This window comes from Nicotiana sylvestris, chromosome 3 (genome assembly GCF_000393655.2).
Source record: "Nicotiana sylvestris chromosome 3, ASM39365v2, whole genome shotgun sequence".
Lineage (NCBI taxonomy): Eukaryota > Viridiplantae > Streptophyta > Magnoliopsida > Solanales > Solanaceae > Nicotiana > Nicotiana sylvestris.
In genome coordinates, this window is record NC_091059.1 from 114584960 (window position 1) to 114602593 (window position 17634).

Below are 17634 nucleotides of genomic sequence, written 5' to 3' on the forward strand. Positions count from 1 at the left end.
CCCTCCTCAGACCCATTAGTGGGATTACACCGGGTTTGTTGTTGTTTCTTGCCAAGAGATCCTTGATTTCTTCCTTGAGGAAAAAGAAACAATTACTACCCCCCAACAATCCCAAAAAAAAGGAAGAAAAAAATAACCAAGAGGAACCATCTTCTCTGATGGTTATTGTGTCTTCATCTGCAGACAAACTGTTTGGACAAAGACATACATATTTCCTTGCAGTATCCTTGCAGTTCTGTGGCTCTGGTAGGCCATTTTGTACTCAGTGCTTATGTCTTTGAGGATTGTAGTAAAAGATTTTTCATCTCTTTGCTTATATAATTGATTTTCTTGAATAATGGTTGGATTATGAAAGGCAACAATACAACAACTGCAAGTCAAAATTGCTGCAGAAGAAGCAGGTGCTGGAGAAAAATCAACTTATGATTCATTCTCCTATGATGACATTTCTATGACTTCATTGCCTCGAATAATACGGTGAAGTTACCCATTTCTGGTCTCTTTTCTGCATTGCATTTCTATTTTGTCGTGTGTATTGCCTTTCTTGTATTTCTGTTTATGCAATGCTCCTTTCACCTAGCATTACAAGAAATTATCAGTACTACTGTTGTTGACACCGATATTTCCAACATTGTCCAGCATTGTGTTAACTCTTCCCCTCTGTACCTATTTGCATTCAGTTTATTGCTTATTTAAGCCCGTGTCCCTAGGTAGATTTGGCTCTTTAGCTCATGTCAGCATTCAGGGCCATACTGCTCTAGCAAAAGTTACTGACAGATCCCCACAATTGTACTGGTGTATTTCTACCTTGTTAGAACAGGATTAACTTTTCCTCTTATATTCCCAGCAAGTTTTGTGCATGTTTGGTAGACCTTATCATTCTTACCCATTTTTGCTACCTTTACTCGTTTGTAATTGACTCAACATATTCAACCAAATTGATCAAGCATGTTGATCCTTCTTATTTCCCAATGTGAATGTAGTGACGCAACTCAATATCATAAAATTGCTAAATATCGAACCATGCTCTCTGTGGTTTTGAAAGATTGCTGATTTTTGTCTTTTCTGCTGCATGTCCCTTTTCAAAATTTTCTTTTCTCTTTAGCAAACAACATATCCTTACCTATAAAAGAAAAAAAAATAGTTCTTTTCTTTTCTTTCCTTTTGTTTAAAGAGAATTTTGGAAGTGGGGACTTAGCTCTCTACTAAGTTAAAGAGATTCAAAAATTTCATGTGTCCTGTGAGGTAGACGTGTAGCTAATCCTTTTACTTATTGCGCTTTCTAGGTTGAGGACAGGAAATGTTGTCTTCAACTATAGGTACTATAACAACAAGTTGCAGAGAACAGAAGGTAAATCTTCATTTTATGGTAAAGCTATGGCTTGTTTGACTTCATATTTAGTTGGTTTCATTTTATTTATCGTGATATTGCCACTGATATCTTCGGTTTGCTCTGGGTGGTTAGTTTCTTGTGCTTTTGAACTCAGCTCAGACTCCATGTTGGTTAGTTTTGTTTTATACAGGGTTTCTGTTATTTTGATGTATTTACTTTACTTTGATGTACCCTCCCTTCCTTTACTGACATGAATGCTTTATGTTGTTGGGTCATGTAAAATGCAGGCTAACGTCAAATTTTGGGTACAATTTCTTAGTCACAACGTTAGAGTCAGGGCATAATAAAGCAAAATAGTGCACAACATATGTTGTTTTGAAATTAAGTATAGGAGCAAGCAGCTAAAGGTCTCCAACTTACTAGTCGGACTTTAGTCTTTCCTATGTCAAACCGATCTGTTTGAATTGTCAGTATCCTACATATATCAAGATATATTCAGCCCTTGGCGTGCATGCAGTTAATGGCTTTTAGAATGGTGAAATTGATGAAATTTGCATTACTTTCTTCTATATGAGTGGTATTCTTTTCCATGATTAAATTCCTTCCATACATATAACTTGTGCAGTTCTAGCTACTTAGTTGCTTTTCTCTAAACTTGCAGTGACTGAGGACTTCACATGTCCTCTCTGCTTGGTAAAATGTGCCAGCTTTAAGGTAAAGACTGGGATAATCTTCTTTTGTTTCTTTAACAAAACTAGCTATACTGTATCCACCCTGAAATGGTTGGGCGAGAAATTTGATTTAGATTGATTAAATAAGTAGTTTAATATTTTTGTATCTTTGCTTTTCTGGTTTTAGGGTTTGAGATATCACTTATGCTCATCTCACGATTTGTTCAACTTTGAATTTTGGGTTGGTAAACTTCAGCAAGCTTCAAATTATATTTTAATTGTGTATTTTGTGTGAGCTGTCAAATTTAACCTCATATCTTTTGTAGGTAAATGAAGAATATCAAGCTGTAAATGTATCTGTGAGAACTGACATGGGGAGATCTGAGGTCAGCTCTTTTTCTTTTTACTCGGAGGTGAATCGTATATGGTCTGTAATATCTGCTCTGAGCGTAAATATGCTACATTGCAAAGTAGTTTCTTGATATGACTGTAGGAGATGGATGCTTATCTCTTATTTTAGGTATTTTGATATCTGTAATCGTGTCTGCAATTGATCTTCTAGGAAGCTTTACTGTTTTTGATGAAAAAGAAAAGCCATAGAGTTTAATGGTGAATTTCCTTAATAAGGTCATGTTTTTTATTTGCATGATACCAGGTTAGATTCTAACGTTCTCTATAACTTTGTTAGGCAAAGGTTTGAGAAGTCGGTTCTCTATTATTTAATTCATTTCAGATAGTTGAAATTGGTTGACTAATCACATTAGTCATGCCTTTTCTAATGTGCGAATTAATTTTCTTTCTGGACCTGTTCAGATTGTTGCTAATGGCGTTGATCCTAAGCAACAAACATTCTTCTTTTGGTATGTAACTATCATGCTCCTTCAGTTTGTATTGTAGCTATTTGATGTTATTTCAGAAGTATGTTATGATATTCTACCGGTTTACCTGTAATTTGTGCTCAGTTCAAAGCCACTAAGACGGAGGAAACAACAGAATTTAGTTCAAAATTCAAAGTATGTGCACCCACTTGTTTTAGATTCAGATTTTCCTACATCAACGAATGGGATCAATGACAAGATTAATGGTAATGATGACCCATTGTATTCCTTGGATTATTCAATTTGTTGTTAGTTCTGTGTTCCTTTGTAAATGTGGTAGATCATGGTTTCTTAATGGATACATGTAAATGAATATTACTTGTTTTCAAAGTATCACCGAGATTTTTTTTTGTACGTGAAAGGTGCATATTTGCTGTCTGAAAGTGCAAATTTGTTTGGTTCTTGTAGATAAGAAACTTCCTAGACGATCTTTCCTTGCATACTTTGCAATAAAATTAAAATTGTCTTGTCTATGGCAAAATGGTAGCAGATGTTCCCTATACACTCGTCGCTCAGTGAAGACTTAACATATTACCTTGGTGGAATTTGTGTGCTGCTGGCCCTCAGGGCATGGTTGGCATGTGGGCTGGGCCTGGCCAATTCAACACATTAAGCGAAGGCACATTGAGCCAGTGTGCCGAGTTGAGTTGGTCTTCCCTTTGTGTGCCGGGTTGTGGGCCAGCTCTTTGGGCCAAAGTTGAGCACACTCCATTCCACGACCTCTTTAGGATGTGGGCTGGGGGTCGGGCTAAGTGGGCGGGGTTAATGTGTGTTGGGGATTTTTTTTACAACCTTTTTATTTTAATACAAAAGGTAAAGAGTGAATTGAAGAACTGGATTTGGAATTTTGGTATTTGGATACATTTCCTCAAAGGCTCAAAGTTTTAAATTTATTAAGTTTAAACTTGCAAATTGCTTACTAACTTTAATGTTTAAATTTGCAAATTGCTTACTAACTTTAATGTTTAAACTTGCCAATTACTTACTAACTTACATTCTACCACAATAGTTTCTACTTTAAACTTTAAAGTTTGATGAGTTAAAAAATGAGAAACTACTAAACTGAAGTTAAAGTATTGGATTTTGTATTTGGATTACAAATTTGAAAAAAAAACAACCTCAAAAGCTCAATTAGCCTTAGGTTTTTAAGTATAACTTTGAGATTTGAAAATTTCAAGTTCATACAAATTGCAATTTTGTATTTTGACTTTTGAACTTTAAACTTGCAATTACAACAAGACTCAAGAGTTTCTACTGAAGTAAAAGAAATAAAGAGGAACTTCAAAGTACAATAGATGAATAAAAAATATCAAAAGTTTCTTAAATAAACTAGACATCTCCTCAATATCAATTCAAGGAGGATTAGTTGGTGTCAGAATATCTTGATTATCGTTTCTCGCCACTTTGGTCAGCTGACGTTGTCATGACGTCTTCATGTGCTTCGTCGTCTAGTCTAGGGCCGTTCAAAATCGAACGGTAAATTAGTTTATTGGTATCGGACTATGGGCTGAACGTTCGGGAAGCGGTTTCGAATTTTCTAGTTAATGGTTTATAGTAGCGGTTTGCTCACTTTCCTTATTGGTTTAGCTGTTAACCCATTAAGAATTATTAGATTTATATTTCTACCCTTACATATATAAAATATCTTTAAAAACCCTAAAGCCCTTCTCTCAGCTCCACTGCACCAAGCCTCCGGCCTCCGGCCTCCAGCCTCCAGTCCACTGTCCGCGGACGTTCTCCAATCTCCATTTCAACTTCCAGTATCACGTAAGTTTCTTTGTCCATGATTAACCAAGGTGACAAATTAAGAAAAATCCCCACTTCTTTGTTCCATTGACCTGGACATCCCTAGAATACATCTTTCTTTTATTACTTATAAATCAAGGGAAGATTCACTATCGATTAGAAAGAATCAGTGATGCTCAGCCATTAGCCAACCAGGGCCAGGTTCTTAGCGTTTCTTCTTCAGTTTGTGTTTTTAACCTTGTATACTCTAAACCACAATCTAAAGCTAATTAATTTAAACCTTGAATGTGATTTGGAATATCACTCAATCCAAAATGGCATTCCAATTATTTCTCCTTTTGAATCTTTGGTCGATGGAATACATATCTTGTGTGCATTACCGATAACTGGTAAATCAAAACTGAACCGACCAATATCTTATCGGTTCGGTTAGCGGTTTAGTACATTTGAAAATTGATAAGTGCTAAGCTGAACTATTTAGCCCTACTCGAATTGCTTTTCTTCTATGCCTTCATTTCTTGGATTTTTTTTGTTCTAACCCAGTCTCTGAAACAGACATGCGTTTTCAATGTTGGCCCAACCGATGAGTGTTTGTTGTCTCCAAACTACATCCTTGTTTGGCTAAAAGCACTTTCTGACGCCATGGTTGAAACTAAAAGCACATCTCAAGCCATTTTGGAAAGAATAAGAAATTGTTTTAAGTTATCCTTCCACCATTTCAAAATGTTAAGAAGAGTTTGGTGTATTATTTTGTTTAACAATAGGGCCAAAGTGTAACTTTCTAAGTAGGGGGTTAGAAATGTAATTTTTTGGTAAGGGTGGGGATGTTTTGGGGGTTGAGGGGCTGATTTAGCCGTTTAGGCCATTAAGCAATGGCCAACTTTGAAAGTTGTCCATTTCTAATGAACATATTTTGACCAAGGAAACAAAATTGGTGGGTTAGTGTGCCGAGCTACCAGTTTTTCTATATGCGGGCCGGTCCTGGTTCCGAGCCAAAGTGTACCAGCCCACTCCAGCCCCATAACCTGTACCAATGCACTCTAACCCCCTTCCTAAATGTGGTCCGGGTCAGTCCGTTTCTTTTGTGTGCCGGTAGTGTGCCTAGCTGACTCGGCTCGACCTATTAAGCTACCATAGCTCGTGTATTTCTCAGTTATCAATGAAAAAATATCTTGTTGGAATAATGATTATATAAATTTCATACCAAGTGTACACATGCTTGTATGCATCTATAAATATTAAAAATTAAATTCTAATTAGAGTAACAGTAGTTGAAAGAAAACAAAAGTATTCGGTAATGGGAAGACAATAGGAGGGTGAAAGCAAATGGAAAAAAATAAACCATTGAATGTTACGATCATATGAACCCAGTCTCTCTCCTTGGTATTAGGGTGGGAGGGTTACAAGGGAGTAATAGATAGGTTTAAGCTACATCAATCACCTCCTTCTCCCTTATAGTACTTGCCGACGGAGTGAAGATCTTTTATGTACCTAAACGCGCTTATACAGAATTTTTGCTTTTGCATTTATGTATATGTGAGTTATTTGTTCCAATGTTTTAACCGTTGGAACTGCAGCGTGCCCCAGTGCAAGGTGAATGCCAATCATCTTGCGGCATAGGTGGGGCGTATCATGAGACGCATGGCCCAACTGCTTGAGCGTGTCCCAGATGCATGATATGTGTAATGGCCCAGGTCTGCTGACAAAGTATTGTCCACTTTGGCCCAATCCCTCTGGGCCATTGCAAGGCTTTTGGGCCTCACGTTTTTGTCCCTTTTGGTCTTTAACCCAAAAGGCGTCTCCACAGTTGAATCTTGAACTCACCCTCACGTGGCCCCTAACTTTCCCTCCCATTTTGTTGAGGTGATGTGGGGTCTGTAAGACAAATTTCACAGCGAACCCCTTTCGGGTTCAAAGCGAGCAGTCCATGGGTTGTTACAACTTGAGTTCTGTTCAATTTCCCCTCGAAATTTTCCTGAGTAACTCTGGATTCAAACAACAATTCATAATCCAAAATGCATAGGTTTGAATATCTGCCAAGTCAATTTTAGTCCTAATGTCCATTCATTTGCTAACTCATACTAAGTTGCTCGGACTCGGGTGCAGGCATACGATACGGGTATGGATCCGAGTGTCGGATTAGGCAAAATCTGAATTTTAAGATTCGGGGAGTGTGGATCCAGGTATGGATACGAGTGCGGGGATTCAGCTAAAAACATTCAAAATTATAAAAAATAGAGCTATAAGGAGAAAAAGAAAGCCATTCAGGGCCTTCCATCAACTCTTCATCTATATCGTTGCTACTGTCTACCAGAAGTCCGAACTCAATAAACGACCCCTTGAATTCTTGGTTTTTTCTGAAACACAAAGCAACAAATATAAGACAAAAGTACTACAATATTGAAGGTATGCCATTTCCCATGTCTTAAATCTGTTTTATTTTTAATTTTGAGAATTCAAAATCTCAATTTCCACCCAAATTCATCGATGTACTCAGGTCAAAGTATCCGAAGTTAGTTGACCAAATCGGGATGTATCCCGCTCCCTCACCCGCACCCATCCCGTGTTGAGACGGGTGCGGCACCAAAAACAAATAGTCCGCAACTTAGAACTCAAATTCTTGCTTTGCAAAGTTAATTACACAGTTGCTTGATGGAAGAGGAGAAAATATACCAAGTTACTAAATGGCATAATCTAACGGTATAATATGAAATATTGGTGTCTTTCTGCCAGCCCAACTGTTGAATGCCATTAAATTCTGTTTAACTATTGTTCCAGCGATATTTTCTGTTATTTGTGTTATTTGAGAGGAGGGAGGGAAGGGGGTAGTGTACTGTTCTTTTCATACAACTTGTAGCAAGTTGTAAGATAAGGCTTATTCCTCTAGCACTTTGCATGATTATTGAAGAAGAATTTCATGAAATAACTGCTGTCATTCTGCTCATGTGTGGACACTTTTGTTGAATATTTATCAGGCATTGCTGAGGCTGTAGAGTGTGATCCATCAAGTCCCAATGGTGCGGGCGTTTCCTCTGCAACTGGTCACTTGTATCCAGATCCTGACTCTGTGCAATCAGTACCAGGAAGCACCCTTGCACCCAAGTCAAGAAAGGTTTCAGTTGAGCGCTCTGATCCCAGAAAGTATGTTCAACGGCACAGTGTCGAGTAGCATTTTTTATTTAACCAAATTATTTTGGGTGGAAAAGATTTCACTGCAGAAGAGCTTCAGTACGGTGTCCAATAAATCATCAATTAGCTGATTTTGTTTGCTACAGTAGGCATTAATCCCTTGAACTTCACTGTGGACTATTGGCTGTCTAAGTTGGAGCTATTTCCCTTTTATTACTGTACCCCATTGGGCCTACTGCAGTTATGGTGCTTGTTTTTGGGAGGTGGGGTGGAAACATGCTCCCATGTTTTGTAAATTTGAGGTTTTGATGTCTGTAATTTTGAGAATTTTAGGAAATTCTTGTGAAAGATACTTCCTCCCCCTTTAGTTTTTTCTCAATAATTCAATGGTGCCCCATACCTCCAAATTCTGTCTTGGCCTCTAGTTTAGTGACCAGTAGGGTCACTGTACCCAACTTGGACCTACGTTAGTTATGAAGTTGTATCTATGAAGGATATACTAGCCCTCTAGTGTTTCAAAAAATCCAAGGGTGCCCCCATCTTCAAATATGGTCTTTGCCTTAGGTCTAGTGCCTAATAGGGCCTGGTTATGGTGGTTTTCTGTTCTGCCTTTTAGATAGCCTCAATCTTAACTTTATCAGAAACCTAGACCATGATCACGATTTTAGTATTGGCAAGACGGACTGGTTCTCGACTATCCTTTCTGTAGTTTGATGGTACACTCGTGTTTTGAGTTTCTCGTTGACTGCGGTTTACTTCCCATTTGATGGATGCGTCAAACCCTTTCCCTCTCTTTCTCTGTCAGCTGTTAAATCCTATTTGAGCTTATATGCTACAAAATTAGGACTGGTTCCTATCTAGGTTAAGAATGCTAAAAATTGATTGTATTGAGACTGTCCAGTGATGCTTTTCTGTATTATCTGTACTTCTGTGTTTCTTGGTTTTGCTTAATGTCTTTGATGTGATACTAATTGCGAGAAAATTGACTAACACAATTTTCTGTAGTATGGTTTACCTTTATAGTTCGTAGATAAGATTGTCTGGCTTTTAATACAATGTAGTTTTTTCTTTTACAGTCGTGCACTCCTGCAAAAAAGGCAATTCTTTCATTCTCATAGAGCCCAGGTAATCAATTTCTTACCTTGTGCTCTGGGATCTTGGAATTTCTTTTTGGTTCCTCATAAAGCAACTGCTATTCCTACTGACGATGGACTAGAATGTGAAATGCTTAACAATCAGGATTATATTGTATTTACTCAATGTATACAGTTGTCTTAGAGTCTTACAGAGTGGACGTTGCACTTAAAAATTCAGTCAGTGTGCCAATATGTTTGCTTTTGGTCAAGTCAACTTGCTTGATAGGTTGTATAATTGACCCAGGGCTGAAGCAGAGTATCCTATCAGTGAATGATGGATTACCTCCTTGCAACTATATAGAATGGCCTCCTTAAAAAATATAGACGATGAACAATTTATACTTGGTATAAGAGAGGATCAATTGGCTTCTCAAATTCGTTAACCAACTTGTGGGCGCACTGGATATGACAACATGGGAGGGTGTTCATTTATCCGGAAGAAACATGGGATAATTTTTTGATTCACTAGAGTCAAGTTTTGAAGGATTATTTGTTTCTAATGTTAGAACTATTTGATCATCTGTGTCATCCATGATATTTGAAAAATGAAGTAGCATAATTAATTGATATCTGTCAAAAAAATGAATGAAAAAGAGGAGAATGTGTAGCCATCTTTTATTTTTCCTTGAGAAATTGCATACATATTTTGTTTACGGGTTGCATACTCCTTGAGTGCTGCTTTATTTATCATGTTTACTTGACTGAAAAAAGGAACCTATTCCGTGAGAACTATTTTGTTCTCGGCATTAAAACGTATTGACGTATCACTTCTGTACAAGATGATTCATACATATAGTTGTAACTAGGAAGCCACACATTCTGCAGCTTGTTTAGGTAATTGTATTCTAATTGAAGAAAAAATTTCTGTAGCTTAATTAGTTGAAGTACAACTTGTATTACACATGGTGAATTTGGATGGACAAAAAAGTTAAATATTGTCCCTGTAAGTTTCCAGGTTTGTCAAATGGATTTGTGATACTCTATGCGAGACAGGGTATGTTGCACTATCAATTAATTTCAATCAGCACTTGGAACTCAGTGTGCTAAGTAATTCGATATTTAAAATCTTTTATTACGGGATCAGAAATTTCTTAATGGTCCACACACAAGGGTGCAAGAAAATTCTCACATTTCTTTATTGATATTGTCCATCATAATATATCCTAAAAACAAAGAAGACACCCTTTTATATAGAGAGGGAGTCACTTAACTCTACCAAAACAAACAAAGGAAGTCCTAACTACTTTGGACAAAAAGTCCTAATTACTTTGGACAAAATGTCCAACTACCTTAGGATATGATCTTGAGAGTCCAAAACCAATCTTGGAAATCTTAGGAATCTTTGAAAAAGAAATAAAGTCCTTCTACTTTGGACAAACTGTCCAACTACCTTAGGATATGATCTTGAAAGTCAAAAATCAATCTTTGACTTGGAAATCTTGAAAATCTTGAAGGAAATTTGCAAGCAACTTGGTACTAACTTGCACTCAACTTCTAGCACGACTATTGTACCCTTCTTTGACATCAAGTAAGCCCTTTTTATGTTATAAAATCGTGACTTCATGTAAGACTTATTAGGCTGCAAGTTTGAACACATTTTAGGTGCCAAAATGGTCCAAAAATGGGTTGATTAGGACCTTCTTCAAAGGATGTCTCTTGGGATCCAATACTCCTCTTTTTGGACATAAATTTGGGCCATAAAACAATTGTAATACCTAGCCAATTCATATCCTTTATCCTTGAGCTCTTTCTCCCAATTAACAATTTCTTTATTTGCACTTGAAGTCTAATGACCTTGTTTTTGCAACTCTTTAGCTTGACATCTTGTTAAAGGCCCTCTTTGAGATTCCAAAGTTTCATCTTTGTCCTTGAGTAGAGTTGAGCTTCCTAGGATGCTATCATTCCCCTCTTCTTGAAAGAAATCCGTCCTCGAATTTCGACCTTAATGTTCAAGAACTAGGATCCCCTCTTCTTGTTTCCTTTCTTGACTTGGAAACCAAATAATACTTGAATTCTAAAAATAATAATGAGCAATAACACCTTCTTCTTTCTTTCTTTTTTTTTGCTCAAGAACCTCCCAAGATTATCAAGATTGGAATCTTGATATGCCTATGCTCTGATACCACTTGATAACAACACGATAGGGGGATCCAAGAAGTAATGTGATTCTTGCACCCTTGTGTGTGGTTACTCTTGGATTTATTCTTCAACCTTCAAGAATCAACTTAAGGTGGTAAGATTAATCCATTTTCGAAATCTTAGATCACTTCTAGGTATTCAAGAAAGGTGATAAATTTAGGCTTATTGTTTTTGTTGTTATTCTAAAGGGTCGGATTTCCCCATTTTCGAAATCTTAGATCACTTCTAGGTATTCAAGGAAGGTGATAAGTTTAGGCTTATTGTTGTTCTTGTTATTCTAAAGGGTCGGGTTTCACAATCTATCTCTTGTTTTTTAATTCTCTACCAAAGGCGATTAGTTCTTCGTTAGCTAATTGTTGTTGCTAGGATTCAACTTCAAGAATAAACTTCTTGAATTCAAGAAACTCTTTCTTTTATTCAATCTATCTTTAATTTTTGTCATTTTCGTTTCTTTATTTTCTTGGATCAACTCACAAGTTAGCTCATCACCATTTGATTAAGAATCATGAGCATCTCCATTTTGGATCACTTGAGATACGTGTGTATAAATTTTGGATTCTCATCCACACCTATACCTTCTGATCTCATGTCAAGTAGCTTCTTTACCAACCCATGCATTACTTCTTGAGCTTTTCTAGCTTTAGCTCTTGTGACTGGTCCAAATGGTAAATATAGATCCTTGATTGCAATTTCATCGAGCGTGCTCGTATCATTCTCCCGGTCTTCAAAAGAATTCGTCCTCGAATCTTCACCTACATCAAAGGGAGAAAGATCAGAGACATTAAAAGTCGTATTTACTTGATACTCACCTGGCAAGTCAATTTTATATGCATTATCATTGATTCTTTCCAAGACTTGGAATGGTCCATCTCCACGTGGATGCAACTTGGTCTTTCTTTTAGATGGAAATCTTTCTTTTCTCATGTGTACCCAAACCCAATCTCCTGGTTGAAAGGTCACACGTTTTCTTCCTTTGTTAGCTTTCGATGCATACTGTCCATTTTTCTTTTCAATTTGTTGTTGTGCTTGTTTGTGGATTGTCTTCATCATCTCAGCCTTCGTATTACCATCTAAGCTAACCAGCTCTTTTATAGGTAAAGGAGCCAAATCTAATGGTGTCAAAGGATTGAAACCATACACAACTTCAAACGGAGAAAAGCCCCACAAAACCCTCCAAAAGTGGCTAAGAAACTTTGCATCCCTATCGCTCACAATAGTTTTAGGAATGCCATGCAACGTAACAACATCCCTAAAGAACAAAGTAGAAACATGAGTAGCATCATCAATTTTGTGACATGGTATGAAATGAGGCATTTTAGAGAATCTGTCAACAACAACAAATATGCTATCCATTCCCCTTTTTGACCTAGGTAGTCCTAACACGAAGTCCATAGACAAATCAACCCAAGGTCCACTAGGTACATGTAAAGGTGTGTACAACCCATGAGGCAAGAGTTTGAACTTTGCTTGCCGACATGATATGCATTGGACACAAATTCTTTCGACGTCCCTACGCATATGAGGCCAAAAGAAATGTTCGTGCAATATGTCCAAAGTCTTTTGAACACCAAAATGCCCCATCAAGCCTCCAGAATGGGCTTCTCTTACTAGTAACTCTTATAGAACACATAGGAATACATAGTTTACCTTCTCTGAATAAATAGCCCCCGTGTCTATAATATTTACCAAAAGAAGTATCTCCACATGCTTCAAATATTTGACAAAAATCATGATGTTTAGCATACAATTCTTTAATATGTTCAAATCCCAACAACTTAGATGTAAGAGTTGACAGAAGGGCATACTTGTGAGATAGTGCGTCAGCAACTATATTTTCCTTACCTTGCTTGTATTGAATCACGTAAGGAAATGTTTCTATAAATTCAACCCACTTGGCATGCCTTCGGTTGAGCTTTCCTTGGCCTTTCAAATGCTTCAAAGATTCATGGTCCGTCCGAAGAACGAACTCCTTAGGCCAAAGGTAGTGTTGCCAGTCTCCAACGACCTCACAAATGCATAAAGCTCCTTATCATATGTTGAATAATTCAATGTAGCTCCTCCAAGCTTTTCACTAAAGAATGCAATTGGCTTTTGATTCTGCATTAGCACAGCACCCATCCCGATTCCTGATGCATCACACTCAACCTCAAAAGCTTTGTTAAAATCTGGTAATTGCAATAATGCAGCAGAACAAAGTTTTTCTTTCAACAAATTAAAGGCATTCTCTTTGTTCCTTTCTCCACTTAAAACCCCGATCCTTCTTTATGACCTCGGTCAATGGTGCTGCAATAGAGCTAAAGTCCCTAACAAACCTTCGATAGAAACTAGCTAAACCATGAAAACTTCGCACCTCGATAACAGATTTTGGCGTTGGCCAATCCTTGATAGTCTTCACTTTTTCCTCATTTACCTCAATCCCTTTACTACTGACAACAAACCCAAGAAAGATTACCTTATCCATACAAAATGTGCATTTTTTCAAGTTAGCATACAATCTTTCTTTTCTAAGAACTTCCAAAACACATTTTAAATGCTTTACATGTTCATCAAGACACTTGCTATAAATAAGGATGTCATCAAAATAAACCATAACAAGCTTTCCAATATAAGCATGTAAAACATGATTCATTAAACGCATGAAAGTGCTAGGTGCATTAGTTAATCCAAAAGGCATCACCATCCATTCATACAAACCATGTTTAATTTTGAATGCAATCTTCCATTCGTCACCAAGTTTCATACGAATTTGGTGATATCCACTTTTAAGATCAATTTTAGAGAATATGCATGAACCATGTAATTTATCAAGCATATCATCTAGTCTATGTATGGGATGACGATACTTTGCCGTTATCTTGTTAACGGCACGACAATCAACACATATTCGCCAAGTTCCATCCTTTGGCACTAAAAGCAGTGGCACTGCACATGAACTCATACTTTCACGGATGTATCCCTTTGCTAAAAGCTCCTCTACTTGCCTTTGCAACTCTTTTGTCTCCTCGGGGTTGCTTTGATAAGCTAGCCTATTTGGAATAGACGCTCCCGGGATGAGATCAATTTGATGTTCAATTCCTCGAATTGGTGGCAATCCATTTGGAACATCCTCAGGAAAGATATCCTTAAATTCTTGCAAAAGAGAAGAAGCAACACTAGGCAAAGGAATGGTTAGTTCATTAGCGCTCAAATAAGATCCCTTATACAAAAGAACCACAAGGTGTGACCTAGATTTGTAAGCACTCATACACTCTCTGGATTTTGCATATATGCTTATTTTGCTCTCTTTTACCTCATCTTCTTTTTCCTCACAAATGTTTTTCATTTTCTCTTCCCTCTTTTTTTCTTGCTCATTGGGTGTCTCAATATTCACACAATCATCTTTTCTTTCTCCCTCATTTATTTTTTCCTCTTCTTTTTTCTTATGTTTTTTTTTCTTTTTCCTTATTCCTATGAGAATCTCTCAACTTCATTTGATCTTCAAAAACTTGCTTTGGTTTTAAAGGTGAAAGTGTCACCTTCCTTCCATCATTTTCAAATGAATATCTATTCTTGTAACCATCATGCATTGCTTTCCTATCAAACTGCCATAGTCGGCCGAGCAAAATATGACATGCTTGCATAGGCACAAGGGTCGGATATTAAAGATAGAACACAAGATTGAAAATGTCATATGTTTAATCAACAATGGCATGCCAATTGGAAGAGTTGGTGTGGATACTAGGAGGAAACTTCCTCCTTTGATGTCACTCATGACATCAAGAGAAGGTAGTTGGATGTCACCAATGACATCAAGATGAGGTCTTTACCTCTATAAATAGATGCACTCCTTCATTTGTAGAAACAATCCCAAAAATAATACAATACATTATAGTGAGTAGAGAGTTAAGAGAGAGATTCTCTTATGTGTAATTGGGAAATCTCCCATTCCGTTGTTAATAATAAAAGACAACTGTTCTTTGGTGGACGTAGGATTATTTTGATCCGAACCACGCTAAATCTTGTGTTCTTTCTTTTACGTTTACGCTAACAATTGGTATCAGAGCTGCAGGATTCTTTAACGATCTAAGGAGGAAGAACAAGCAAAGATGAGTTCCATGAAGTTTGAAATCGATAGATTTAGTGTACGCAACAACTTCAGTATCTGGAAGATCCAGATGATGGCGTTACTGCGGAGGAAAGGTTCAATCCATGCTATCAACGGAAAGTATCCTAAGGATATATCAGCTCCCGATAAGGAGAAGATTGAAGGGGATGCATTGAGTGCAATCCAACTATCCCTTGCACCTAACGTGCTTTGTGAAGTGAGTACGGGTACCGAAGAGACGGCCAAACAGTTATGGGAAAAGCTAGAAGGGCTATACCAAGACCGATCAGTGACAACAAGGATGTTGTTACAACGACGTCTTCAAACATTTAAGATGGAGTCAGGTACTTCGTTACAAGATCATTTAGATGCGTTCAATAAACTTGTCATGGACTTATAGATTGCAGGAATTAAAAAGGAGGAGGAGACGCTTGCATGTGCTTTGCTATTTTCATTGACTTATCGTGATATTGAGAATTCAATGATGTATAGCAAGGAACCTATCAAGCTTGAGCAAGTGCGGCAGGCACTTAACTCTAGTGATGTGCGGAGGCACATTGAAGGAGACAGAGATGACTAGGCAAGTGCTCTTTGTGAGAGGCCGGACTAGCCAACAGGGAAAGAGCAAATTAAAGAACAGATCAAAGTCTCGTATGAATAAGAAGAATACAGAGTGTTGGAGTTGTGGCAAGAAGGGGCACTTTGAACGAGATTGTCCAATGTCAAAAGTCCAAGGAAAAGGCGAGCGCATCTACAGTTGAACAGGTACATGATTCTGATAATGATTATGTACTAACAACATCATGTAATAATAGTAGTTATGGAAACAAATGGGTGTTAGACTCTACTTGTACTCTACATATGACGTTCCGAAAAGACTGGTTTAGCAGCTATGAGAAAAGTGGAGGAACCGTAGTAATGGGCAATAATGCAACTTGTGCAATAGTTGGCATTGGCTCAGTTCGGGTTCGCTGCCATGATGGAATCGTGAGGACTATTACACAAGTCCGTCATGTTCCTGATCTGAAGAAGAATTTGATCTCCTTGGGTACTCTGGATGAACAAGGCTACAGGTACATGAGCGAAGCAGGAACTATGAAGGTGACTAAAGGTTCTTTAGTCATGCTGAAAGGCAAGCTGGAGAACGGCCTTTACACATTGGCCGGAAGCACCATTGTTGGCTCTGCAAATGCATCTACAGTGCAGTTATCTAATGATGACAAGGCAAGACTATGGCACATGAGACTGGGTCATATGAGCGCACGTGGACTGGAGATGTTGAGCAATCGTAAACTTTTGGAAGGTGAGAAGATCAGCACGCTTGACTTCTGTGAGCACTGCGTTCTAGGGAAGCAGAAGAAGGTCAGCTTCAGCACTGGCAAACACAAGACAAGAGGAGTGCTAGACTACATCCATTCAGATTTATGGGGTCCTTCTAAACTTCCATCGAAGGGCGGAAAGAGGTATCTTCTCATTTTTATTGATGATTTCTCACGAAAGGTTTGGGTGTATTTTTTGAAGGCAAAAAGTGATGCTTTTGAAGCATTTAAAGAGTGGAAGATTTTGGTTGAAAATCAAATGGAGCGGAAAATCAAGTATCTTCGCACAGACAATGGCTTGGAGTTTTGCAATGAAGAGTTTAATGAATTCTGCAAGGTTCATGGGATCTCAAGACATAGGACTGTCAGGCATACCCCACAGCAGAATGGAGTTGCCGAGAGAATGAACAGAACTCTTCTTGAAAAGGCTCGTTGTATGCTCCTACAAGCCAAAATGTCCAAAGTATTTTGGGCTGAAGCAGTTCACACTGCTGCTCATATTGTCAATCGATCTCCAGCATCGGCAATTGACTTTAAGACTCCGAATGAGGTATGGTCAGGTGAACCCTCTAACTATTCATACTTACGAGTATTTGGGTGTCCAGCTTATTATCACGTTAATGAAGGAAAGCTTGAACCAAGGGCTAAGAAGGCCATATTCGTAGGGTATGTGGATGGAGTAAAAGGGTACAAACTTTGGTGTTTGTCTTTACTCAAATTTATAGTTAGTAGAGATGTCACCTTTGATGAATCCTCTATACTTGATCCCCGTAAAGTTTCCGTGGAGTTTTCAGGAAACAAGAACGACGAGCAGGTGGAGCTTCCGGTGGAGCTTGCCAAGGAAAAGGATCAAGAGACTCAGGTTAAAGATGAGTCAGAAGATGTAGACCTTGAAGAACTTGCTGTCAATGAACCATACACAATTGCGAAGGGGAGAGGGAAGAGGCGGACACAGCAATCGGAACGCCTTATAGATCAAGCAAACTTGATTGCATATGCGTTCGTAGCTGCACAAGAAGAGGTTAAGGATCTGGAGCCCTCCTCATATATTGAAGCAAGTTCTTGCAAAGATGCTGCACAATGGCGGTTAGCCATGACTGAAGAGATAGAGTCTCTTCACAAGAATCAGACATGGTTCTTAGTGAAAAGACAAAAGGGGAAGAGGGCAGTTGGATGCAAGTGGATCTACAGAAAAAGAG

General features: G+C 38.0%; 1 protein-coding gene across 10 annotated transcripts in view; it reads left to right on the forward strand.

Annotated features, from left to right (window-relative positions):
- The window catches only part of LOC104214807 (polycomb group protein EMBRYONIC FLOWER 2-like), a 42344-nt gene that overhangs the window by 11276 nt on the left and 13434 nt on the right, over positions 1-17634 (forward strand). For 9 of the 10 annotated variants that reach the window (XR_011406151.1, XM_070170956.1, XM_070170957.1 and 6 more), the window contains 10 exons: positions 184-246; positions 356-477; positions 1287-1351; positions 1995-2047; positions 2192-2245; positions 2331-2390; positions 2818-2864; positions 2967-3088; positions 7604-7769; positions 8834-8882. Coding sequence is in view for 9 of the 10 variants with exons in the window: in XM_070170956.1 (XP_070027057.1) it covers positions 184-246; positions 356-477; positions 1287-1351; positions 1995-2047; positions 2192-2245; positions 2331-2390; positions 2818-2864; positions 2967-3088; positions 7604-7769; positions 8834-8882 (801 nt within the window). In the remaining variant the exon portion in view is untranslated. The remainder of the gene's footprint in view (positions 1-183; positions 247-355; positions 478-1286; positions 1352-1994; positions 2048-2191; positions 2246-2330; positions 2391-2817; positions 2865-2966; positions 3089-7603; positions 7770-8833; positions 8883-17634) is intronic. The other variant, XM_009764524.2, reaches the window with a different exon arrangement.